Here is a 27,403-nt window from a genome sequence, read left to right as displayed (position 1 = left end):
TCAAGAGGAGTGTAAACCCACCCAGAAGATCTGGGACACCATCTCCTCAAACAGCCTCTGTCTTGGTGATTCAATTAGGGCTTCTAATGACATCAAGCGATTGACTGGTGGGTGGTCACCTTTGCCAACTGGGGGTGTGGGGAGATAATGAACTTGCCCTCTGGGTCAAAAAGGTCCCCCTTCCCTCCCCTCTCCCATTCAGTGCAGAACTTTTCTTTCTGCAAAAGGAGAATTTGGGAAGAGATCTGCTACCTGATCCCTGCAATGAAATGGAAAAAAACACCAGGGAAGGGTTGGGGGGCAGTAGGAAGGCAAGTTAATGCTGCCCATCTCCAGCTAATTCGGGGAGGGGATGCTTTTCAGCTGCATTTGTTATGAAAGTCACTGCCAATGTTTAATGGAATGTAGGTCACAGTTAATCAGATGTTCAGTCTGTCTGACAGCTCCGAATATTCAGCAGTCATGGGAGAAAAACAGCATAGAAAATACACAGAAGAGAACAGCTCACACGCAAAGTGACCCTCCAGGACCCCCAAGCCTGGGGGTGGAATGGGGCTGTGTCACAGTGACACCAATCTGGGGCAGGAACTGACATTAAAGAAATGGGGGAGGGGCAGACATCTCCCCGCCCCCACCCCCTACCCTGGTAAAATCCACACAGCAACTCTCACTTTCCCTGTTACTTAAATGGATTGCTATTTTCCTACAGGTCTCCTCTACACACAACTGACAAGGAAGGCCCTCGTGGTCATTTACAGGCTAAAGAAGACTGACCACCCCTCACTCTCATCTTTGCCCCAGTGCCAGAGCTCCTTCCTCCCACCCCACCCTTTCTTGGCCAGCTCAGGAGACTCTGACATAAGGGCCTTCCAGGAGGTGAGAGCCTTTCCTGCTGCAGCCTTCATAGAGCTGGGTGGGGTGGGGGTGGTGGAAGGGCCCCAACAGTTGTCACTACTCTTGGCCCAAAGCCCACACAAAGAGGGTCAGTGACCTGCATTCACAACAGCCGCACAGCAGCAACTTGCCCATGAAACAGAGCAGATTTTTAAGATATGAAGAGGGGAGTAGAAGTGCAGCCCCTCCTGGAGCCATTTCCAGAACGTACCATTTCCAGGTGGTATTACTGGACTCCCATCATTCCTGGTTATGTGATGCCATGCTGGCTGTTGGGGCTGATGGGATTTGGAGTCCAACACCTGGCTCCCTGGTTTAGGCAGTTGTTGTTTTTTTAATGGATCTTTGGACATGGACTCCATTCTCCAGTGCATGCACTGGGCCTCTTTGAAAAACAGCAGCACCAAAAGCTGCTGCCCTTATGTGCAAGAATCCCGGCAAAGAGAAAGCTCTCCTGAAAGGGAAGGAGCCTTCCAAATGCAGCTGCTGTACCCGAAGGGAAGAGGAGAAAAGGGGAGGAGACAGCTGGTGGCTCACCCTGCTTTGCCCTGCCGGACAACAGCCTCAACAGCAGGCACACTGCGCCTGGAGAAGGAGGAGGAGGAGAGAGCTGGCTTCTTGCTGCCTGTGGTTCATGCAGGATCCCCAAGGAGACCTAAACAAGCTCCCCTGGCATGCTGATGGGAACGGGCTCCTTCCCATCTCCTCCATGGCTCTGCTTGTTTCCATGGCAATACCACAAGGGAAAGTTTCCATCCCAGATGCCAAATGCCTGTGGATGAGGCACAGCCCTCCGAGGCTGACCAAATATAGACAAAACTCAAAAAGTGCTTCACTGTGCAGGGCAAGGAGGATGGACCTGAAGTCCTCCCCCCTCTCACAAAACAGCTCCAGGGACAGCTCTCGGCACACCCTTGGGGGCCTTGCCTGCTGAGAGTTGCAGCCCTCCACCCAACTCAAAGACTACAGCCCCTGGAGCAGAAGAGCCACAGAAGAAAACTGGACGGTTCAGATCGCTGCTCCCTTATAGCCTCTCTGCCATGGGGGAAAGAGAGGCAAGAGGCCAGTCACCACCACCACACAGAGGGACTCTGCAAGAAGTCTGAAGGGCAACAGATGTGGGCCTCAGCTGGGCCTGAAGGTGACAAGCTCAAGGGACAGGAAAGGCCAGCAGGGGAGCTTCAACTTAAGGTAGAGCCCAGGCTAGAAAACCCATGCAAATTATGTTTGCCTGGGGGTGGGGTGAGGCATGGCTGGCTGGCAGGATCTGGGCCATGCACAGGGATCCTTCCCCTTCCCGCTGTGCTGAAGTCAGAGCTGGGCACTGTCGGCACACACAGGAATGCCCAGTAGTGGTGCCAGGCCAGGCGGACGCTCCATCATTGCTGTTGAAAACGAACTACTGTTCCTTCTCTTACTCCAGCCAGCTTACATGAGTCACGGGGCCAACAGACACTCCTTCTGCTAACAAACAGAAACTGTCATGGGAAGTGCTGTCTACTCAAAACACAGGCCCTGACTGAGTGCATCCACACAACCAAGTCCACAAGCAGATCTGCACCTAATGGTCACCTGCCCCCACCATCAACGAGCACCACCAGCCAACCAGAACTCCAGTCTTCTACAACCAGCACTTGGCAGATGCAGAGAGCTCTGAAAGTCCTGCCAAAGCCACCATGAGGTGTACTAGAAGGAAAGGAAGGCCAATGTGATGGCGGAGAACTAGCAAGTGGGGCCAGCTCCTGACCCGACATAAAGCTCTGGGATTAATGCAGTAGCTGCATAGGAGAGAGGGTGAGGGGCATAGACAGACATGGCTTCTCTCCTCATGGTACCACAACAAGGCAGCGTGCTGGATAAGTCCACACCTTCCTGCCTCGTGCACTGGACAGAAAAATCATAGCATTATTATTATTGTTGCCCTAGTGTTATTATCTTGAAAATGTGCACCCTGCCCTTAGTGCTAACAACAAATAGCATTTTATACGTGCTCTCCTGCGCCCAGGGAGTCCTCCCCACCCCTTTGTTGCTGGACAGTCCTGCAGCAAGACAGCCTCTGCAGAAGCCCTGCCTCTTTGTAGGGCAGGTGGCAAAGGAAGTGGGGCAAGTCACAGGTTGCTCTGAAGGATGCCCCTGAAGGATGTGTTGGCAACTTACGCTGTTTGCAGGAGTTCTGGGTTGGGCACGCACTGTAGGCGGTGGGAGAGGAGCTGGAAGGCATTGCTCTGGGGCAGGAGCATCAGAAGCCCGTACAGAGCCTTGATGAGGTAAGGGTTGTTCTTCACGTCCAGCAGCTGCAAGCGGAGATCTGCAAGCAAAGAAGGGAAGGGTAAGCAGGGCTGTGAAAGCTGCTGACCTTTGTCCAAAGAGGGGGAAGGAGGGAGGGAGGGAGAGGCAGGGTGCACAGAACCTCTGAGTCCTTCTCTTCCATCCATCTTCTTGCCTTTTGCATGCATGCTTGCAGCCACATGCCATCACACCATTTGTGTCTCCCTGGTGGAAAATGGGGAGTTTTCTGCCATGGAAAGCACAGAGATGCTGCCATCCACTCAGCAAACAGACCCAGAAATAGGAGAGGGACACTGGACAGTGAAATGGTAATGAATCTCGGAGGTGGGGGGTGGGGGGTGGGGAGAGTCACAGTGGGACTGCCTTTGTGCAAGAAGAAGTGTTGTGTGCATGCATGTCTCTTTGGTAGCATAGGCAAAGGGATTTGACGAGTTTAACACCTGCTCTATGGGGTATCATAGGAACAGGAAAGCCAGCTGATGGAGAAAGGTTTACCATTGAAGCAGCAGGTTCAGGAGACAGTGTGAGGTCCAGGCAGGGATGTGAGCCCAAGGGCTGACTCAGAAGGTCACACGACAACCTGATCAATGGCTCAATAGTCTGCATGGGAACAAGCTTCTTGGCTTCCTTTTCCCACATCAACTGGCACTGTTACCTTGGACTACCAAGCTGAGTTCTGGTCAACAGGAAAAACAACCAAATGCTATCTTGCCAGAAAGGGGGAAAGGGGACATTAAAGTTCTGAGTAGTAGAGCTCACGAAGGAGGTTGACAAGGGAAGAGGAGATCAGAGGAGAGGCTTGAAAGCTGGAGAAGGCAACACAGTCAAGGACAGGCTGGACATAAGTTTAGGTTGAGCCACCTGAAAGACTCACCTCACAGTAGCCAAGTGTATCCATAGCAAAAAAGTCACAGGGTGTGAAGGGTTTAAAGGACATGGAGGTGGTTGTTCTAGCAGGACAATGCAAGGGCGTCTTGAGCTGCCAAGGGAAGCTGTGGTGTCACCTTCCTTGAAGGCAGCTGGAGGGTGGAAGCGGACAGGGAGATCTTTTTCTTCCTCTCCCATAATACTAGAACTGATCCAATGAGGCTGATCCAATGAGGGAGATTCAGGAGAGGCAAAGAAAAGTTCTTCTTCACCGAGTGTACAGTTAAACTATGGAATCTGCTCCACATGATGTTGTGAAGGCCACCAACTTGGATGGCTTTAAAAGATTAGACAAATTCACAGAGGAGGATAGGGCCATCAATGGCCCCGAGCCACAATGGCTGCTTACTAGCTCCAGAATCAGAAGCAGCCTGCTTTTGAATACCAGTTGCTGGGAATCACATGGAAAGAGTGCAGCTGTGGACTTTCCACTGAAGCAACTTGATGGCTGCTGTGAGAACAGAATGCTGGACTAGATGGGCCTCCTTTGGCCTGATCCAGCTGCAGAGCTCTTCTTATGAGGGGCAGCAGACAGGAGAGGCTTTATTTGGAAAAGGGGATCTTGGTGTAGGCCAGGGTGCTGCTCCAGATTGCCTTGCAGGTCCCCTCCAGAGTGAGATAGTTGCCTTGCAACAGCCCAGTTGGGCAGGCATGGGTGGGAGACAGCAGTGCCCCACCCCCAGTGAAGATCCCAGCAATTCAAAAGAACGAGGGGGGGCTTCTGCATGGAACAGAAGCTCCTTGCAACCATCACCGCAAGTGGCTCCTGTGTTGACATCCACTACACTGGTGGCTACTGCAGCTGCAAGGAAAGGAAAACTCTGGAGGGCATGGTACAAGGTCACACGGTTCAGCAGGAGTGGGAGAAATCGTTGTTTCTGCTGCTGAGGCTCTCTCTTCTGTAGCAACAGGTAGCTCAGAAGCACATTCCAAAGTGGAACTTGCCACCTGGGTTTCCACACCCACCCTCCAACGCAAAGGCCAGAGCCTAGACTCAAAAAGGGTCTTTTTTGTGGGGGACTATAGGCCACCTGGTAGTCCAACCCCTTGCCTGCTCAATGCAGGAGATTGAGAGCTGGAGCCTCCATCCCCAGCAGATCAAAGAGGGATTTGTCCAGCCTCTGAGAACATAAGAAGAGCCTGTTGGATCAGGGAAACAATCTGTCTAGTTCAGCATCCTGTTCTCACCATGGCCACCCAGATGCCTATAGGTAAACTGCAAGCAGGACCTGAGCACAGGAGCACTCTCCTCTCCTGTGGTTCCCAGCAAACCAATATTCAGAAGCATGACAGCCTCCAGCTGTGGAAGGCAGAGCGTGGCCATCGTGGCTAGTAGCCTTTGCTTGAAGGAAGACAGCTAAGGAGGGCCTCCACCCCACCCTGCAATCGCCTTGTCCAACAGCTCTTCCCAGCAAGCCTCTTAATGTTCAGCTAACAGCTACCCAGCTATTACTTAAGCCCATGTGAACAAGTCTCTGTCCTCTCTGGGGCAGCAGCAGCAGCAGCAGCAGCAGCAGCGAAGAAGGCTCTTCACTTCTCTTATGCAGGGGGCCCTCAGGGACTTGAAGTATGTTATCCTTTTCTTCTCCAGAGCAGACCCACTCAGTTCCTCCCACCTTCCCCCCTGGGGCTGGTTTTTCATCCCCTGTTTCCCTTGGTCTCCCCTGAGCAAACGCAGTTTGTGTCCCTAACCTACATTCTGCTTCCTATCCACTGCAACGCTGCTGCTGCTTTTGGATGGCCCTAATGGGCACATGAGCCAGAAAGTCTCACAGCAAAGAGGCTCATAACTTCTGCTCTATTTATTTGGGCCACGTCGCCAGTTGCAATGAGGGAGTGGGGGAGGAGAGGGGCCTCGGGTACGTGTGTCAATGCTAATGCACCACAAAGTGCAAAGCCCCCCAAACCCTCCTGCCAATGCGAGCGAACACACATACACACTTCGGCGAGAGTGAAAGAGAGCTTACATGTAAAAATCGGACACTCGATCAACTGGACCAGCTTGTCAACCTCAATCAGGAAATCCACTGTGACCTCCAGGTCACCACTGAGCACGGCTGTTAAGGAGCCTAATCTGCCCATGCTGGCAGGGGCTGATGGGATTTGTAGTCCAAAACATCTGGAAGGCACTAGGGTGAGGGGTGGGCAGAAGGCACACAGCCTAACACCACGCTGCCCTACAAAGCCAAAGACCAGATAGAGGATGAACAAGCTTCTTCTCTTAAGCTCCTGGCTTTGAAGATGGCATGATGAAGGCGCTTGCAAAACACCACTGCCTTTTGATGGACACAGAGAGGCCTTCCTGGAAGAAACCCCCCCCCCCCACTCTTGCCTACCCGCAGGCCACTTTTCCAATGCTAAGCACAAAATGTGGATTATTCTGCCAGATCTGACTGTTCCCGCCTTCTCAACATGGAAACATGAGCTAAAAACAGAGAAGCTGTTTAATCCTCATTGTTGGAAAAAAAATCCTGGGAACGGACAGTTTCTGCTACGCAGGCCCATGTTCAAAATTTTTGTGGCAGAAGCAGGTCAGTGGTAACAGCAAAAATCTAAATGTACACAGTCTAGTGTAGCCTTCGCCAACCTGGTGCTGTCTGGGGAGCTGATGGGAGTTGCAGTCCAAAATGTCTGGAGCGTCCTAGGTTGGCGAAGGCTGCTCTAGCGGATTAAAAGTTACTGGTGGTGATAAACTTAGTAAGATTAAAATTGTAATTTTAATAGACTCCAAGTGCTCTTAAAAGAGAATCTGAACTTGTGTGTACCTAAGAGATTGGTCATGCACATACAGCCTGTAGTACTCTGTTTATGCCCAATAATATAATTTTTAGAAGTCTGAAGATGAGTTCGCCATGAATTTTAAAACATGGTTCAAAGCACATAGGAGAGACTTCAGACAAAAAGCAGCCCCATGTAACGGGGCCTGGCGGTTTGCACCCCCAGCAGCATTGGGCATGAAACTGCCCTTAGCTGAGAACTGTGCGAATGCTACAAATAGGCTCTTCTCAAACCTCTCCTTTTCCTGGAAGTCCTAACCAGCAAGTTGTGCCACGTGCTCAGTGGTCAATGCTTTGCATGGCTGGGAGCTTTAGGTTTCTCTCTGTGTTACTGCAATCTATTGTAAGCTGCTTTGAGGATCAATCCAAGGCAGGATATAAATCTCCAAAATAATATCCTACTGCAGCTAAGCCAAAGGATGTGTAATTGAAACGATGCTCTGCTGTCTCTTCTGCCCCCATTTGCCCTCTGCTTTCCTCTGTTTCTGCACTATGCCCATTTTAAGATGACCAAGTGGATCTCACATAATTTAGTGCAATGTTTCTCAAACTGGGGTCCCCAGCTGTTGTTGGACTACAACTCCCATCACCCCCAGCTAGCAGGACAAGTGGTCAGGGATGATGGGAGTTGCAGTCCAACAACAGCTGAGGACCCCGGTTTGAGAAACATTGCACTAAATTATGTGAGATCCGTCTGGTGAGGGAGAGAGGCAGGGAGCACATCCAGTCCTGTACATCATCCAACATCTCCCAACATCCTTACGACTTTTGAGCTCTTTTATCTGAGAGACTTTTACAGCCATAGGAGCTGTTCTGGTCTCTGCTGCTATCATGATGTGCAATGGTGAATCTCAGAAAATGAAGATCCCTTCCGCAATGTAAAGGACCTTGGGGCTGACCACTTCTAATTGGCAGCCCGAGTTCATTGCCGTATTTTATGGGCCAAGGGGCGGCAGCTTCCGAGGCCTGCTTAGACTCCACAGTGCAGACAGCCGCTGTCTCATGCTACCTTCCCTCCCTCCCCATGCTAGAAGGATACAACTTCTGGATGAGGTCATAGGCATGCTTGTAGTTCTGAGTGAGGAAGCAGAGGGAGACGGTGGTCACTGGGTTGTGGCACCAGGAACGGTACAGGCAGCAGAACAGGTTGCGGCTCTCCTGGGGAGACAAAAAAATAAGAGGAGTTGACTTGCACCTCCACACACCACTCCCAAGTCCGCTCTTGGGAACCAAAGGCAACTCCGGCAAAACAGAGGCCCCAAAACTAGGTAGCAGGGTGGGAAGAGGGGTCACCTCCTGCAACAATGCAGAGCCAGATGTCCTGGTGGCAGGGCTTCAACACTGCCAAGCACAGCAGGACCACCATGTGTGCCACTTATGGTAGATGGCGACACAATCACATGATCCGGCATTCACAGCCTGCCCCCGCCCCGGGGGGCTTTGTTAAATTTATGTTTTCTGTCCTGCTGGTAGCAGAAAACAGCTGAAAATTGCATATGGCCAGCTGATGCCAGGAAGGCAAGGAAGGGGAAAAGCGGATGTTCTTCTCATGCTCTGATTTCACTCCTGTGAGAGGCAGTGGCGACAACCAACCTGGACAGCTTTAAAAAACAGGGTGGGTGGGTGTGTTGATGGCCGCCTGAGCTCCAGCATGCAGTGCCCAAGTCACTTCAAGGGTGGATGGAGAAAGAGGCTGCACAGACCAGCAGTCACAGACACATCTTCTCAGGTGCAACATACCGCCGTCTTCAGATCCTTGAGTTGGTTCCTCAGCTGGAAGAGCTCAGAAGAAGTCAGGAGGATGGTGTTGAGGGTGTGGACCATCGTCGAGGCAAACTTGAGGTCTTCCTCCCGCAGCAGGATGTCAGCCATCGAGTGAAAGATGTTCTCAGCATTCAGGAGAAGACAGAGTTGCCTGCATGGCACCAAAAAATGGAGATTAGGAGTTGACCAACAAAGGGGGTTGCTGTGAATCTGAGGTGGGTGGGTGGGAGGGATACTACCACCACAATCCCCAAATATCAAAGAGAATAATCTTGGGCGAGAATCTAGGATGCAACAAGTGCCTGGCCCCATCCTCTGCACCAAGCCTTTACAAAGGTGTTCTCCTTCCTATCAGCATTGTCACGATTTCCCCCAGTAGGCAAAGACTGAACTTGCCCCTTAGGGAAGAAGCCCCATCGCTCCTTCTAACAGCGAACTCAGCTGGTGAGTGCCAATGGGGTTTTAGCAAACAGGGTCACTGAGGAACAAAGGAGGAATTAAAATGCTCTGGGGAATACCCCTAGGTCTTGCAAAGGTATAGCACATATTATGAAGGAAAAAACACTTAGGGGAGAAGAGAAAGAACAACCCCCAACAGCCCAATGATGCAAGCCCACTCAGAGGCCATGGAATACTAGGTTGCCTGTTGGAAAGGGGAAACCAGAATGGAAGAGAGAAAAAAGGAGTATCCTAGGAGAGCAGTGCTCCATATTGCAGCTTTTTTATTACAGGACCCATTCACACACACACACACATAGCAGCAGCAACAGCTGCCTCACCTAGTTTCTCTTCCTTCCAACTCGCTCTCTGGGACACACCAGGCAGCGCCCCCACCCTCACCCCAGACCAATCTGTTCTGGATTAACACAAGCAATTTCAAGCTTTCCAGACAGAGTGGAGGGCTGAGGTCAAACCCTTGTTCTTTCACAAATGACCTTGAGTTCAAAGCAAGTGTAAGGTAGGAAAATGCAAACAAACAAACAAACAAATCTTGCATGTGGCATTATCTTCATCCTTCGTTTCCCTTCTATCAATTTTTTTTATTTGAATAAATATTTATTCCCCACGATTCCAGTAAAGTCTCCCTGTGGTGGCAGTAATGATATATCTGGAAGGTGTGCTAGGTGATTGCAAAGTTATTTGTGCAGGGAGGGAGATGCCCCTGCTTTCACAGCAGAAAGCCAGCAGAGGTTCACCTGTGTTGCACCCTGTCGCCAATTCCCAAGGATGTGCTGGTGGTTCTGATTTACCAATATATCTGCTCAGAGCCCACCCAGCCCCAGCCTTGCTGACCCTTTCTGGAGCTTTTTCGCAGGGACTCAGCGAGTCGCAGCAGGAATGCTCTGCTTAACCTCTCCAGGAACCCCCAAGGTCTTCTGCATTGGAAAGCGAGCGCCAGATTTCCCTCCGTGTTTGTTTTGATTCTATGGGCTCCCTCTTTCTCCCTGCCAAGCCTGCGGTGGTGGCACTGTAGGGTTTGCCTGAGGACGCCTGACACAAAGCCCAGTGCTAATGCCACTACCGCTGCTGCCTCCTTTAACAAGCTTGGCTTCACAGCTCTGTGCATTCAAAGGACATGGGAAACGGCAACCCGAGTTACCCCAGGCGAGGGAGACTCGATCAATTTTCTCTTTCAGCCCTTCTAAAGGCTCTAAGCTCTGGTTTTGATCTATTTCCAGCACAGAATAATAATTCATTTCAAGGCCTCTGCTCAAGTCCAAGAATAGTCATTCAATCAGTCCCAAACAGAAACTCTGGAGAAATCACCCCCACCCCGCTCCCCTAGTGCATTGACACTCATTAAGATTTTCTTGTCAAAGACCATTTAAATTGCAGAGACATGCTTTGAAAAAGTAGGCCTCCAACTTTGGGATACAGCTCCAGAGAGTTGGGAAGGGAGCCAACTCAAGGGGGCTTTGCCTTTCCAAGCTCATCCCTAAGCAAGGCTTCGCCCCCTCCCAGGCCCCCATCGCCATCAGAGGGTTCCACTCCACTAGCAGCAGCTTGCAAGAGTCTTGTTGTCAGCTGCTTCCTTGGGAGGCAGGGGCGGGATTCTCAGAATCAGCACCCAATGGGCTCTTACTGCAGGAACAGCTTCAAGTCTGAAGGAGGGTGATTCAGCGAGAGATTGTAGAACACAAGCACCAAGGTTTGCATATGCAGCTCCCTTTAATCTCTCTCAGAGAGACTTGGAGAGAAATGCGAGCAGGTGTTGATGGGGCTCTGAGTCCTATCGAGACCAACACCCAGCAAACATGATTAGGGCATGTTCTTGAGATTGGGGAAACTATTCCCTAGGAAATGAAGATACGGTATTTGGTCAGATGTTTAAGTCACCCAAAGCTGCAGCGTTCTGCTTGTGCCGCAGTGGCAAGTGTGCACAGGCCACAGTTCAGTGGAACAATGCAGAACAAGATACATGGCTCACGTATGTATCTCCTCCCTCCCATCAAAGGGATGGAATGCATAGGCTGGCCCCAGTCAGAGCTGGACTCTGAGCATGAAGCACAAAAACCTTACCCAGGGGTGACCATGCGTTCTGGAATGGAGAGGCAATTCTTACCTGAACTCCATTTTATTATATATTTCTCAGCTCATTTTTCAGATAAAGATGGGTCTCTGAAAACACAGACCCTGCTCTCAGGCTTACAAACTAAAAACACAGGGCACCTGAGTGTGGGTGGAGGGAAAAGCATGAGAAAGATCAGACTGATACTGGCCAGAACTAAGTGGTAAGCCAGGCCAGGCTGCTGGTGCCCTCCTCATCCTGTGCCCACCCGCTCATGGTTGCTATTCCTCTGGCCAGTTCAGAAGCCAGCCTCCTTTCTTCTCATGTTCGCTAGGCAATTCCATTAGCAACTGTGAGGTCAAAAACAGCATTGCTGCAAATCAGTCCAGAATTTGCTGACGTTGTGTTGAGAAGGTACACCGTTCTGTTTCTCCTTTTCATTGGCTTCCCTGAGAAGTTGTCGTGGGCCGAAACAGGGCAAACCAACTCCACCCAGAAGAGAAACTGTAGGAAGGGGGGGGGCACTCTACTAAGCATGGGGGTTAGGGGCAAGGAGGAGGGCTGCCTGGGGTCCAGATGAACAGTTGGGATAAATGCTCTTTGATTTAGCTGTGCCTCTAGGCAGCCTTGGTGGCTGGATGTGGCTTTGCAAATGTGCTCTTTCCTATTTTTCTCAGTTTTATGCATCCTCTGGCAACTTCTTCTTTGGACTCTAATGCGTTGTGTGCAGGGCTGTCTTTGAAGAATATCTGGAAACTTCAGCTCTCAACAGATGCCAGCTGGAAGAAGCCCATCACCCTGACACTGATGGACTTGCTCTAACTATTAAAGCCCTAAAGGTTCCAACTCCAGGTTTCTTCAGGGATCAGATCCTCCCATACGTTAACAGCTCACCAGACAAAAGTCCTGCTCTCTGAGTACCCACCAAGGCCTTCTGGATCAAGAAGTGCCCACTCAGCACGCTTCCCTATTCTGTGGAATTCACTACCTAGAATGTGCTTTTTGTATGGCAAGCTAATTTGCATTTTTGATCTGCGCTTCCGAGATGCTACTGACTGGATCTGGAGCACCTGTGGACTTGTTTTTATTTCATTTTTGTTGTGCATAACTTGAGGGCCCCATTAGGATTAGTCTGGCAACATATAAATCTGAACAATAAAGGTGCTCCTTGTGAACACCACTTTAGAACGAAAGTGCAAATTCCTGACACTTCTTTGCTCCCTACTCCACACAGAGCTAGATGTGAGGATCTCCCCTTTCCTCTACAGAGAGGATTGAATGGCTTCTGCAGGTCCATAGCAAGCTGTTCTTCGCTCCTGCACCGACCAAAGACTTTGCCATCAAATAATCAGAAGTGGCATCTGTAAATACTGCCTGAGGGCATCCGACACTCTCCTGAAGGAAAACACAGCCGCCCCATCTTCCCCGCTAACAGGAAGGGGGCTCAAAATAGCAGCGCTGTCAACCTGCTGGTGAGGCCAGGCACATGTTTAATGGCAATCAAATCAGGGAGCAGATCTATCTCCAACAGAGCAGAAGGAAGGGGGTAGCAGCTTTCTGATGGCCCTGCCTGCTTTGCCGGCATGCTGATTGTTAACAACCTATGCTGAAGATTCTTGATCTCAGCAGGAGATGCCACCTGATTAATTTTTAAGAGGCCCAGCAGAGGACAGGGTCACAAACCTCATCCACAGTCTCCACCTGGGCAATCCTAACACGTTGCATCTATTGACCAAACTGGGCAAGGGGTGGCAATAAAGCCAGAAATTCTGTGAGCAAGATGTGCCACTCCAAAATGCAGCCCCAACTTGCCATCTGCAAAGTGCAGACTCACCCACTTTGAAAATGACAGCCAGGCCCAGTAATTTTAAGGGGATTCTACACACTTTTTCTATCACAAGACAATCTATTAGGAAGATCTTCACAGACCTTTCCCATACTTCTGAGGAGACATTCCAAGTCTCTGCAAGAAGGCTAAGGGGTCAGGAGGTAGATATATCCATGGCTTAAAACCATCATGCCAGTGACTGGAGTCTCTGAACAAAATAAACAGTATGTGGATTCTGATGCTGGACTTGGATTCAAGAAAATCTTGTTGGTGGGGAGGAATATTTACTTTATGGTAAATCCTGCTGCTCTAGGAGCCTAGAGGACAGTCTTTGTATCTGAGACAGCATCACGTTCTGGTTGGGCGTGGTCTTCCAACCTGACCAAGAGAAGGAGAGCTCCCTCCTCTCCCAGAATGAAAGGGAGGGAACTCTGACCTGGCTTGTGTGACTTTTATCCACAGGGTTCCTTAAAAAACTGCTCTGTGTTTTGCAGATCAAGAGTGAAGATCAATACTATAAAAAGCAGACACAGTCTGGAAAGTTTTCTAGGAAAAGCAGGAGCAGCAGCCAGGAAGAAAGAGATGTATGAAGGAAGAGAGTGAGGGAAGAGCCCACCAGTGACTGCCTGCCCCCAAACACACACACTTTACAGCAGCAAGCAGGGAGGGGAGAGAGAGAGAGAGAGACAGAGAGACACGTCTGGCTCCCTTGACCAAAAAGGAGGAAGGAGGAGCCATTTTCCAGAAATAGAAGCCCTGACATCTCACTGGCTCATGCCTGACTCCTCACATGCAGGAGCCCAAAAGGAAACGGCTGGCTACTAGCAGGCCTACTTTTGATTAGCCTGGCAAGGTTGCTTGGGTTTTCTTTTCATTTTGTTTCTTTGTGGCCTGGGGAAATCTGAAAAAGAGCTTGCATGAAAGGAATGTCACACAGACGGCACACCAGCGGCTGCTGCAGCCATATCGATGCTGCCCTTTTTGGCTACTTCCTGGGCTTCATTTCAGATTCTGGTTCTCAATTAGGTGGGTGAAGACAAGAACAAAGCCAGGCCCACCCAGATGCCCCTTCTTGCCAAGGCCACTGCTCAAAGCACAACACTAAGGAAGGGTGACAACTCAAGGCCCCCTCATCCAGGTGAAAAGAAAGGAGGAAAAGGGAGAGGAAGAGGAAGAGGAGGGAAAGGCCTCTTCCAATCTCCCCTTCCCCCACTCACCAAGTAGCTTTTTGACATGTCAGTTCTGGAGAAGAGGTTGAAAAGGCCCTGATGGAGACAGAACATTGCTCTCCCTGGCGAGCGAACGATACAAGATTGAATGCAAAGCTTCTACACACTGAGACACAACAGGCAATTCTTTCCATGCCACACACCCACACCTGTCACATATGCTTCACAGTGACGACACTCAGTGTTTTGAGGCTCTTTAGTTACTACCCTGAAACAACAGCCATGCTGCATCTGGTTTTGGGGCAGTGAGAGGGGGGGAAGGCTACTAAGAAGACTTATTCTGTGTTCTTGTTTCAAACCAAGAACTTCTTTTCTGCCCTGCTGCACCTCTGGGAAGTTTATAGAGGCTCTCCACAGAAGGTGGAGGGCAGAGGGGTGGGGAAAGAGAACAGGAACAGCAGGAACCAACAGGGGCAATGTCGCAGCTGGCGTCCTCTGTGATCCCAACCGACAGCTGAAGCATTCCACATGGAAACTCCCTTATGTCATCTCAGTAACGTGGGAAATGTGGAGCACATACATTTCTGACGGGTGAATTCCATCTCATTAAAAGCCAGCCTCTATCCCCTCCTCCCTCCCTCCATCCTTGGCACAAGCGGCTTGAGGGGGATTATGGCACATGGGCAATGGAAAGGCTGCAGAGAGGCACCCTAGCAAACCCCAGCGGGTGGCACTATCTGCTGCACAAGCCCCAAGCGTGCAAGGTTGGCGGCGGCATCATCACCATCATGCAGGGCATACCAACAAGGGTTCACAGCAGGCAGGGCTAGGCGATATAAAGCTTTCAACATTGTGACATATCACCAGGTGTACATTGCAATTTAGTGATATATCATGATGTTGAAAAGGAAGGAGCACCGGCCCTGCAAGGCACTGCGGTGAAGCCACCCCTGCCCCTGCCAGTGCCCAGCACAGGGAGGAAGGAGGCAGCCTGCCCATTTGGCCGGAGAAGGGAGTTAAGGTGCCAGCCCCACCCACAATATATAGCCGGGTCAAAACGCCATCACATTCTGGACCTCAAACCGGTCCGAGATGATGTACCAATACATCACTCAGGCTAATGGCAGAAATACCCCCAAGGAAACATTACATACTACAACTGATCTAGGCATAGCAAAAGTCAGCTGGGTGCCCCTCTCTGCCTAAGTGGGTCAAAAAAGCCTAAAAGGCCTTGCAGGTTCTGGCCCTGATGAGGAGATAATTTTCCAAGGTGCTGTCTCAGGGATTCTGGCTCCATGTTCAGGCTCCAACCTGCTTGAAGAGAGGCCACCGGGGGGGGGGGCAGGTGGGTACAGTAATCTAAAAGAGAGAGCCTCTCTGCTGCTGCCTCTCACACTACACAACCTCTCTATCAACAGGAGCTGGCAAAACACAGACATTTGCACAGATTTCCATTCAGCTATTTATTATTTGCATTCCCTGGCTACAGGCCAGCCCCCTCATTCAGCCTGCCATGGATTTGCTTGCTTTGAAATGGGAAACTGTGTTGCGATGACGAGAGCAGGCATTTGTCTCACACCTCTGCAGTCTCTGTGCCCACAGTCTGAAATGTGCCTTTGCAGGCTGCAATAGTGCTTTGCCAGCTCAAACAGCTTGTTCTAAGGGGCTGAGAGCACACAAGACTTTCCTCTGCAGTTCATACAGGAAACTGCCCAAACCAAGTCAGGCAGCTGGTCCATTGAGCTCAACATGGTCTATACCCAGGGGATCAGGACCTGTGTCCCTCCAGATGTTGTTGGACTACTACTACCATCATTGCTGGCCAAGTTGGCTGAGGCTAATGGGAAATGGAGTCCAACAACATCTGAAGAGCCGCAGGTTCCCTTCCCCTGGTTGACAATGACTGACAGTGACTCTTCAGACTGCCAGTATTTTGCAGAAGGGATTCAATAACACACTGAAAATTGTTTTGTGCAGTTAAAGTGGATTAAAGTGATCTGATGCAACAAATTCATTTTTTAAAATAAAAAATGACCTTTTAAACTAAAACATTGTAAGACAAATGGTCAATGGGAAGACGTATAACCTCCACACAAGCAGGTCAAGAGGGATGCCCATACTCGTATAATCTCCACCAAAACAAATCAGAGTGAACAGTCAATTTAGAGGAGACACTGTGTAACCTCTTCATACAGGAGCATTTTCAAGCCCTAGTTGTAGGTGCCAGAGGCTGAACCTGATACCTTCTGCGTGCAAAGTGTGTGCTCTACTCACTAACCTAGTAACCGGCAAGGCCGCAACCCACACTCAGATCTAGATGGAGCCCCTTTTGCACCATCTGTGATTTCCAGGGAAGCAGAAATAGGGTGACAAAGATCCCTCGGAGTCCAGACACACCCAGAGGTACCTTTGGCTTTCATAAGCAACATTTGCTAGATAGGACTGAAAATGCTCTAACAGAAAGAGGAAGGTTACCCAAACCTCATAGGGTAGTTTCAAGGTCTGAATCTGGTTTTCCACATCTGCGGGTAGCTGTTCTACCTCTGAGTTTGGCATTTGCACATTTCTCCTTGTGTCCATGCGGCCGGGGCAAAACATGCTATGTAGAGGTGCAAGGGGAAGTTGCTGCTTCCAGGTTACTAAACTCCAAAGCTTTCTGTGAAGCATCTGGAGACTCCAGGGAAGAGACTGCCACGGCTGAAAGACGGGCTTGATGGCCAAGCAGAATCACACCCCAGGCACCCCTCAGCCGTTCAGGAGCAGCGAGGCACACAGAGCCCTCTATGAGGAGCAGGAGCAGGAGCAAGGCAAAGGCCATTAACCATTCACACTTGAAAGTCAATAACACTCCAAGGACCACAGGCAGGAAAGAGCAGGAGCAGGTTTGGCCTGCTGTGGAATTATACAAGCCAGAGAAGAACTTAGAGAGGGCACACTGTTCGAAGTGTTAATAAAATCTGGAAGATTTAACCAAGCGTGGAGGATCCATTAAATCCAGCCAGACCTGTTGAAAAATGGCAGTTTACTTAAAACGCCTCTCTTTTATCAATTTTGTGTTGCTTGTAGTCATTTTTGCACAGGTAGAGCATACAGCAGGAGGCTTTCATGCCCTTTTAATTGCAGCCAGACGTTCAAAGGAACAGCAGAGGGTCTGCCCTTCCTATTCTGAAAAAAACCTGTTGTGTTATACATTTTCAAGTCTCTTTGTAAATCAGTGGATTATCATTAATGGAAGAGCACAAATGACTTGTCTGGGCAGAGATTCTTCCCCAAACCAAGATGGCTGCTACAGGAATGAGATGGTTGGAGGAGCTGGTGTTTGTGAGTGACTGGAGGACAGAAGGAAAAACAAGCTAGGAGTGTGTGTCTATGCAGGTCATCTGTGTGTTGTGGCTGAAAAAGAGGAAAGTCTCCTAGCATGACCAGACACAGGACATAAAGCCTGAGCTTTTGCAACAGGCATATAAGGAGCCAAAATGTGAAAAGATGGGGGGGGGGACTGCAGTCCTGACTCGATCATGGACAGGACGCAGCCTTTTCCTGAAATCTGGTTGCTGTGCAATTCCCAAGATCCTGTGGAGATCACAGCCATTATTTTTGGCTTGTTGAAATATGGCCTGTGGTACTGCCCCTTGCTCAAGCAGAGTGTATGGGAGCAGAAACAATTCCACATGGACAACCTTGTTGCATTTTTAGAATGCCCCAATACCAACAAAGCAGGAGAGATACCACGAGTTCTTGCCTTCCTCTAGTAAACCTTCTCACTCTGGAGGGGCCAAAGCAATGGCAGAAGATGAACCTAACACTGCCTTTCCCCTTGCTGAAACCACAGGATGGGACTATCCCTCCTGCCAGCCCTGCCTTTATTAAAGCTCCAGAGCAGGGAACTAAGGAAAGGAATCATGGAGGATGAGGAAAGATAGTGGAGCCAGAGGGAAAGGGAGCGTGAGTGAGCAAGCATCTCCCAAGCCATTGTGTTCAAGGCTACCATAAGCCACACAGGAAAATATGAACAGGAAGGAAACACTCTGGAGGGAGGCTCTATCCTGCAATTGCCCAGATTTCACCCACCCTGCTGGGCTCTCTGCAGAGTTACAGGATCACACCCCAAAGAGCTACTCTGACTCCTGACTACAGGCCTCTACAGAAAAGCATGTTGGCCGAGCCTATAACAAGAGGAGAATCGCTGAAAAACTGAGCAGCTGCCACATGGCCGCTCTAGCTCCACTGCCCCCATCCGCTACACATGAAGATCTGTGTCCAGGCCGCAGCAATGCAGCAGCAGCAGCTGGTGCTGAGCGGCGAGGGAACCCTTTTGGAAAGTGCAAACACAAGAGGATCAAAGCAGCACCCTCATGGTGGAGTTTGGTGACGTGAGGCTCTGCTGGGCCTGGGTAAGAAGCCCCAGCTTCTCCTGGCTAAAAGGGACACCCCCCTGGCACAACTCTCCTGACTGCCCAGAACTAAGACAGCCAACTTCCCAACAGACCATGCAAAATGACAAAAAATAAAAGGTGGAAAATTCCGCAACCCGTATTTTGCAGCAGCCTTCCTCTGCCAGTTTGACAGAGTAAGCATCAAAGAGGCACTTGCAGCAAACGCCATCCCAAAACTCCTGCTTATCTCTGCTCTCAGAGAGATCAAGAGACGCCATGGAGCATGACGGAGCTCTTATGGCCAAGGACTCCCACAGAGCCCAACGGTGAGCCCTGGGGGTGTGTGCGTGTGTGTGAAATGGGCTTGCGCACCACTCCCCAAAGGCTCAGGATTGACAGATATAGCAGCGAATCAGCAGGCAAGGACTGTATCGCAAGAACGCCACTACTTAAACTGCTTCCAAGGGGTCTACAGGGAACACCTTTAATGTACCATGTAGATGGCATCTGACCCTGTGCAAACAAATTAAATATAAACATGAGCTTGAGGCATTGACTATTTGAAAATTAAATCCACATGGAAGAACGAGTTTGAACTTGATTTCTGTTGCTTCAGGGAGCAGCATCGCAATCAATGGGTTCAAAGGACAAGAAAAAGGACCTCCAGTAAACTTAAGCCGACGGCACAAGCTTTTTCTGCAGTGGAACCACCTTGGAAGGTGGTTGCAGCCTCTCCTTCACTACAGACCTCTTGGCAAAGGCTGGACGGGCACCTATTAAGGAAGCTGTGGCAACAGATTTTCTGTACCAACAAGGGGGTCAGATTCACTGACCTTTGAGTGGAACAACACAGAGACAGTGGCACTTAAGTCACTTTGTAATAAACACACTTTGCCCCAAGTGTTTATTAAACACTACAGAGGTTTTAGACTACAATTCCCATCAGCCCCAGCCAGCAAGGCCATGCTAAGGGAAGACTACACAGCAGGGCTGTCTGGGGCTGATGGGAGTTGTAGCCCAAAGCCTCTGGAGGGCACCAGGTTAGGGAAGGCTGAGCTGGACCAAAGCTCCAAAGACCCACAGCGAAAGGAAGATCTCTGCCCTCGCTCTATGGAGGAGGCATCATGTTCCATTCCCTGCCTCTCTCTGGCTGCTTTCTCCAGCTTGCTCCAAGGCACCAGGAGTTTTGTTTTTGTTTTTTCATCTCGGTTTAAAAGGGGGTTAATCAGCAGCGGATTCTGCCAGCAACTTCCTCAGAGATGCATGTTTTGCTTTCAGGCTGACAGCTGTGGCCTAATTTCCGAGGCAGTTCAAGCTCCTTATTTCTAACCATTCAATTTCTTCATTAGAAACGCAATAGATGAAGACGCTTCAGGAGGGCTAACAAGAGCAAATGCTCACAGGCTTATCCAATTTTGAGGAATATGCAGTGATAAGGCTGTACCTTCCTTTTACACAGCATGAGAAAGGTGAATAAATGTTATTAAGGATTTCCACAGAGGGAGGAGGAGTGTTGAAGGCAGATGGCACCTTCAGATACCTTCACTGACTTAATGGCAGCCAATTAGCATCTTCTGCTACAGAGAACCATGGCTCACTTCAGATGTAACAGGAGACCATGGTTTCCTGATACTACATTAGCTAGACATCGCAAGTCTTAGGCTTCTGTATTCCTACTTCTCAATTGTGCCTGCAAGGAGGCCGGAAACTTCTGCTTTCAATTTTAGAACAGCTACACTTCTCGAGGACATTGAAACTCAAGGAAGTGTGGTTTGTTTAAAAGTATAGTTACTGAGAATACTCGCTCCTGTCACGGTCCTTCTATTAATCCCCATGCTGAAATGGTGGATGTCCTTTGTCTAGTTGGACCTGGACATCATGGGGGCAAAACAAACTGATAACTAAGCTACCCAAGTGAATAACTTAAGCAGGGTTTTCAAAAACAGAGTGTCCAACCCCTTCTTCCCAGGTGTGGGACTAACAGACCAGAGGAAAGAGCGAGAAGTGCTAAGATCACAGCCGGCTGTAATGAACTGAATGCATCCTCCAGTCACAAGACTCTACTTGGCAGGAAGAAGGCAAACCCACAAGAAGCCCAGGGGAAAGCAAACACAGTGGTTCCAAAATGCCACCCTCTTCCCAGAGAGGCACCTGCACTCTGAAGTGGCTCCCTTCTGCACACCACTGACTGTGCAGCCTCCCACGCCAAGGGCATTCATTCCCCTACTGGCCAAATGCCCACTGGGCGCAGAAGCTCCGTCTTCATATTTAAGGCTGCTGATGGCACCGGAACAGCAAAGACAAAGAGGAGAAACGTTTTGCTTTGCTTCGGGTCTTCTTTCTCAGGGACACGTGGGCCACCCTGAAAGCAGGATGTGTCCCTCTTCCTAGGGTTCTCCAGCAGGGTCTGGTTTAACCTAATCAGCTGCTGCTATGAGGAAAGGGGAGGGACCGTGTCTCTGCGGGGGTTGGGAAGGAGGTTGGGAAATTATTCTCCTTTCCCCCATTTTTCTGCCTTGGAAAAATTTTGAACATTTTCAATCCAGGCCAAGGAGAGCTTGCCTATCTCTAGCAGGAAGCTATCAAATCGAAACAGACTGGCTTCGGTTTTACAAGTTGCTCCAACGCCCAAGAAACCCCTCGGAAAAGCTATTCACCCCCCCCATGCAAAGGTTTTTAAAAAAGCAAAAACCACTCCCTGTCATTCTGGTTCTTCTGAAAGCAGAGTTGCCACCTGCCCCATACTGCAGATATATGCCACTTCTGCATCTACATCTAGTGTAGATGTAGGGGGGGGGGCTTCCACATCACAAGCACTGGCATGCTCAATTTGACCACCTACCTAACTAGGCAGCCTGCCTCCCACTCTCAGAATCTGAAGCCATTAGGCTGCAGATGTGAAGCTTAATGTCAATCAATTACTAAAAATGATCCCTGAGACCAAGCACGGATGATCCCTGCGTATTTCAAAAGCATCCTCTTATTTATCGGGGATGCTAATAGCGCCAAAGGAGCCATTACCATCTCTGAAATGAATGGTCTTTGGCCAATATGCCTTCTCCCCACAGAATGGACCAGCTGTTTCCCAAGTAGTTATGCTTAGCCACATGTAAGCAATGAGGGGTCCTATCCAGCGCAGATAGACCAATTAAGATTTAATTGCAGCAATGGCTACTTAGAGATTGCTTAACTAGTCAATTATTACCTTGAGATAATCTCAAAACCGCCAAGAATGCTTTCTACCTTACAAACATCATGCAAGCTTTGGGGGAAGGAAAGAGGGAGAGGAAGTCGCTTTGTGCACAGGGCCACCTCAAGCACTTTGCAAAGCTCTTGGAGCTACAAGGAAAGTACACTGCCTTGTGATGAATGGAAAAGGAGATCCGTGAATTAATACATAAATGAGTAAAATAATTGGACATTTGCCCAACCAAAGGGTCTCCCACACAGACGCAAGATGCCTCAACATATTGATAGAGTGTGGTATCATACATTAGCTTAATTCTGTAAATAATCCTATTGCTGTACTGCAAGAATCTATTGAACAAATCAATCTATTAACTTTAAAAAAATAAAGCCTGGGCTTGCAGTTTGAGGCAGTTTGCTCAGATGCATTGAGAACTGGAGGGAGCCTTGTGGAGTTCCTGGAAGCCCAGTCCACACACACACACACACACACACACACGCCAATCCCCAGTACAGCTTGATGCAGGAAAGCCAGAGATCTGGAGCACCCCGGGTAGACAGATGGCTGTCCAGCCCCTGCTTGCTTGAAGGCATCCAGCACAGGAGAACCCACCACTCCCCTAAATCAGCTCAACTGTCAAACTGCTCTCGTCATCAAATATTTTGCTTCATGTTCAACAGAAACCTACCCTTCAAAAGGAGAAGGAGAAAGATTAGGGCACCACAGGCATAAAGATAAATGTGGCATCGTACACAGGAAGCTGCCTGATACTGAATCAGGCCCTCAGTCCATCTAGCTCAGTACTGTATGCTCTGACCGGCAGAACCTCTCCAGGGTTTCAGGCAAGGAGCCTTTCCTAGCCCTATCTGGAGATGCCGTTGGGGATTGAATCAGGGACCTTCTGCAGGCAAACAGATGCCCTCCCACTGAGCTACAACTCTGCCCCATTAGCAGCACTGAGAGGCACCCATGTTGTGCTCTGGCTCCCCTTGCCCTGTGGCCTTCTCTGGTCATGCAAGAGGGACTTGAATACTGTGACTTCCATTCCACTGGTTTATAACCCAACAAGCCACCTTCTCCTCTCCCATCCTCTGAGAAACCCACTGCCAAAGTGCATTGAGCAAAACAGAAAAATCCAGTCCTCCTATATCTAAAAACAATGCAAGACCCAAAGACTTCCAGCTTCTAAGAACAGGGGGAGCCCAGCGTGACCCCCTGCAATCCTCAGGATGAGCATTCCCTGGCCATGCGAACGGGGAAGAGAATGTCAACAGGCTGCTGCTGCTGCTGCTGCTGCTGCTGCTGCTGCTGGGATTCTGAAAGCCATGGATAGTGGCTGTTTGCAGCTGACACATACTGCTTTGCCAAAGGTTAGTAGCTTTCTAAGACTCAGTGGTATTTCAAAAAAAATTGGAATCTCAAGAAATCTGAAAAAACCTGACTGGGGTGAATTGTAAGGGCAGAGGTGGGTTGTCTTGAAAGCACCTGGCATAGGATTCAGTGCAAGTTATCAGCTTTATTATTATTTTTAAGTAAAATAAAAGGTATTCAACTGCTGTGCAGGGGGCAAAATTCAGCTATATCTCAGAAGCCAATAGAGGGGAAAACATTTTTTTTGGGGGGGGGGACATGTGGCCCCCCTGCAGTTCCCTGGTCCTCTGCACTGACTATGCTGAGTTGGTGCCTTCCTCTCCACCTGTCTATCATGCTCTCAACTCCTCCCTCTTTCTTAGTCTTTGTAGAAGCAGGCACATTTGTGGCACCTGTTCAACTCAATGAAAAACATTTGTTTGCAGAGAGAATCTTAACTCTGATTTCCAAAACCTCCAACAACCTTGACATACCCACAGAGCACAGCTACCAATAACACAAGAGGCCCATTTCCAACTGGGCAAGTGAAGCCAACTCCACCCTCTTCCACATTCAGCTGTGGACTGCAGTAAACTACTACTTCAAGTGCAGAATGAACACTGCGGCACCAGTGGTCTTTTCCAAAAAGTGCAGCCTGTATCCCAGAATTCAGTGACAAGCTTAGAATGGCAAAGTAATCAAATGAAAAAAGGCCTGGAGAACGACCTGCTTCTTGCTGCCCTCAGATTCTCACCAGGACTATGCCCACAAGAGCCTCACGCAAGACGCACTCAAGTCTCCTGAACAGCAAAACAGAAAGATGGAACCAGAGGTGCTTCTTTCTTTATCCAGCAAAACAGCAAGAGGAAGTACAAGTGATTGTTACAAAGCTTCACACTGGCAGCTAGGTAGAACATGTTATGAAGAAGGCCCACTAAATACCCTTAGGATCTAAGCAGAGATCACTGCCACTTCCACTGGATGGTTGGTGTCTTATCTTCTAGAGCAGTGGTTCCCAAATTTCTTGTTTCATTTATTTTTGTTTATTATATTCATATACTGCTCTTCACCCAAAGATCTCAGGGCATTTCACCAGATAAAAATACACTGACCCCTTGGTTCCATAAACTCATCCCCAGTGCCGCCTTCCCTATGCTATGAAAAGCACTATTCAAAACAGTGGGTTGCATGACCCACTAAGGAGAATAATAACATAATAAAATTCAAACAGGTAACAATTAATTTCATGTTTATTCAAAATCCAATTAAAACTGTTCAATTTAATTAATTCAACAAAGCTGGTGAACTTGATCCAGTGATACCAGCTTTTCAAAGTCTGATAATCATTTGCACCTCCAGCACTCTCCTATCACCACGCCTCCTTGCCTCTTAAAGGTTCCCTTAGTAAGCTCAGTACTGCCCACTTTGGGAACCACTGACGTAGAGCATTATTCCTGCATCGGGGTATCACTGTAGAGTGAGTTGTGGCGATTGATTTCATCATTTTGACACACCCGAGTCTTCCTCTCTGAGGAAACTCAAGGGAAGGGATGTCAAGGCAAGCCCCAGCGGCACAGCCAGAATAGCGAGAGGGAGGCATTGTGAAGCCAACAAAAATATTGGCCAATGGCTCCCAGTCTTAACAATTTGGACGTGTCGAAGACAACAACAGCAGTGAACAAGAACAGCCATTCATGTTCAGGACATGCCAACCAAAAAACAAGGGCAACCTTCACAAAAGGGCGGGTTCTTTGTGCCTCTCGCCACAGAGCAATTAAAAATGAATCGAAGTTCTAGCTACAGCAAAGTAACGCTCCGATTGCCACCAACCTTGCAAGCCAAATGGTCAACAGCCACAGAGTGGGCTGCCGTGCATCCTAATGACTCTTACGTAAGTGGAGTTATGAGAGTTTGTGTCCTACTCAAAACCAAAATGTGGAAGGAAGGAGGGAGGGGAGGACGGCTTGAAAGGTCTGCTGGCCTGACCTAGAAATGAACCTGGACTCGCTGATCAGATGCTTCATGGGCTACTGATGCATTTGGGGTATGCATTTGGCGGCCAAACCCCAGAATTTGTCCTGAGGGCCTTTAGGAAAGAAGCCTGTCAGGAAGATCCTGTGGCTCTTAATATTTTGGAAAAGTTGCCCTTTCACCCATGTCCTTCACTCAGCCCTGCATCTGCCAAACCATTTGAAAGACAGAGGAAAACAGAAGCACTCCCTCCTTCTCTTCACCCATCTGCCTTTCTTCCGTCCCTCCCTCGCAATAGCCAAAATGTGGTTTATAAGCTCCCAGGAGCAATCGCTTCTCTTTTGGGCATGACTTGGAAAAGAGCTGCAGACATGGATAAAAATAGACATAAATAATAAAATATAATTTGTTCTCAAGGTGATCCACTCTTGCAGTATGAGAGTGCCACAGTTTAGGAATTATATTGACAAGCTTGAACACACGCAGAGGAGGGCGACCAAGATTATCAAGGGTCTGGGAAACCAAGTCTTATGAGGAACAGTTGAGGGAGCTGAGTATATTTAGCCTGGAGAAGAGAATACTGAGAGGTGACACGATAGCCATCTTCTAATATCTGAAGGGCTGCCACATGGAAAATGGGGCAAGATTGTTTTCTGCTGCTCCAGAGGGAGAGGACATGAACCGATGGATTCAAATTACAGTGGTGCCTCGCAAGACAAAATTAATCCGTTCCGTGAGGCTCTTCGTAGAGCGGTCTTTTCGTCTTGCGAAGCAAGCCCACTGACAGCTTAGCGGATTAGCGCTATTGACGGTTTAGCGGCTTTTAGCGGATCAGCTGATAAGCGGCTTAGGGCTTAGGGGGAAAAAAGGGAAAAACCCCCGCAGGAACTCGCAAGACATTTTCGTCTTGCGAAGCAAGCCCATAGGGAAATTTGTTTTGCGAAGCGCCTCCAAAACGGAAAACCCTTTGGTCTAGCGGGTTTTCCGTCTTGCGAGGCATTCGTCTCGCGGGGCACCACTGTACAAGAAAGGAGATTCCAACTAAACATTGGGAAGAACTTTCTGACAGTAAAGAGCTGTTCGACAGTAGAATGGACTCTCCTTCACTGGAGGTTTTTAAACATGTGGCTGGGTGGCCATCTGTCAGGGATTCTTTAGCTCTGATTCCTGCATTGCAGGGGATTGGACTGGATGGGATCCCTTCCAACTCTACTATTCTGATTCTATGAGTGGGTTTGTAGACACACTGCTCCCCCTTTGCCATCATCTGGCTTCCCACAAGCCCATGGCAAGAGTGAGGCTGCCGGCACAGCTGCCCTTGTATCCTCTGACCCACAATTGGAGAGATTTAAGAAGTGTTCTCTCTGCTTGACACACACAGAGGCACATCCTAATGGTGCCAAAGACTGTAGGCTCTCGGTCTGAACAGAATCCTTTCGTTTCTCATTCAGGAATGCATCCTCAAAATCTAGGGTAGCCAAAAGCAGGCCTGGCTCTGTGACACACAGGAAACCCAAGGCTTGAAACCTGTGGCTGCTGCCTCCCCTCACATGGGCTGCTGCATGCAGTTCACTTGGACTAAAAGGCATTCATGAACAACAGTTGGCCTCTCATGAGCTGCTCCTTTCCATAAAGCAAATGAGCTGGCGGCAGCCGAGTGCAGGGGGGGGGGGGGAGGGAGAGAGACACTCTGATGAAAGAGGGCGACTGGCCAGCCTAGTTTTGCCCCAGCTGAGCAGAGCATTGTCCCAGGCAAGCCTGCAGCCCACCACAGAAGTAGAGCTCACAGCTGCTTGGCCTCCATTGTATCTCCGTTTATCAAAGAGCCAGAGGCTCTGCTCTCCCCTCCCCTGACTTTGGTGAGGAAAAGCTGAACAAACATGGAGAAAGTGGAGAGAGAAAAGTTTCTCTCCTGCTCTTCTAGACACTAGAACTCATGGACGTCCAACTTAGCTGAACGTTGAAAGACTCAGGACAGACAAAATAAAGTGCTTCTTCATGCACCGCATAATTAAATTATGGAACTCGTTCCCACAGGAGGAAGTGGTGGCCACCAACTTGAATGGCTTTAAAAGAGAATTAGACAAATTTTTGGAGGAGAGGGCTATCAATGGCTAGTAGCCATGATGGCTCTCCTCTGCCTCTGCAGTTGCGAGGCAGCAATGCTTCTGAATACCAGCTGCTGGACTCTGCAGAAGGGGAGCTTAATCTTGAGCTTGGATCCTTTTTGCAGGTTTCCCACAGGCATCTGGATGACCACTGTGAGATTAGGATGATGGATTAGATGGGCCATTGGCTTGATCAAAGAATGTTAAGTTCAAAGGAATAATAATAATATAATGATTTATTATTTATATGCTGC

The 27,403-nt window shown here is 49.2% G+C and overlaps 1 protein-coding gene across 1 annotated transcript in view; it reads right to left on the bottom strand.

The window, feature by feature from the left end:
• VAC14 (VAC14 component of PIKFYVE complex) overlaps window positions 1-27,403 on the bottom strand; it is a 71,986-nt gene that overhangs the window by 6,767 nt on the left and 37,816 nt on the right. The window contains exons 15-18 of the mRNA XM_079988392.1: window positions 8,628-8,802; window positions 7,927-8,045; window positions 6,078-6,157; window positions 3,052-3,202 (exon numbers count right to left, since the gene is read on the bottom strand). Of these exons, the coding sequence (XP_079844518.1) occupies window positions 3,052-3,202; window positions 6,078-6,157; window positions 7,927-8,045; window positions 8,628-8,802 (525 nt within the window). The remainder of the gene's footprint in view (window positions 1-3,051; window positions 3,203-6,077; window positions 6,158-7,926; window positions 8,046-8,627; window positions 8,803-27,403) is intronic.

This window comes from Podarcis cretensis, assembly GCF_951804945.1.
Source record: "Podarcis cretensis genome assembly, chromosome: 8".
Lineage (NCBI taxonomy): Eukaryota > Metazoa > Chordata > Lepidosauria > Squamata > Lacertidae > Podarcis > Podarcis cretensis.
This window is presented reverse-complemented; position numbering and strand designations above follow the sequence as displayed.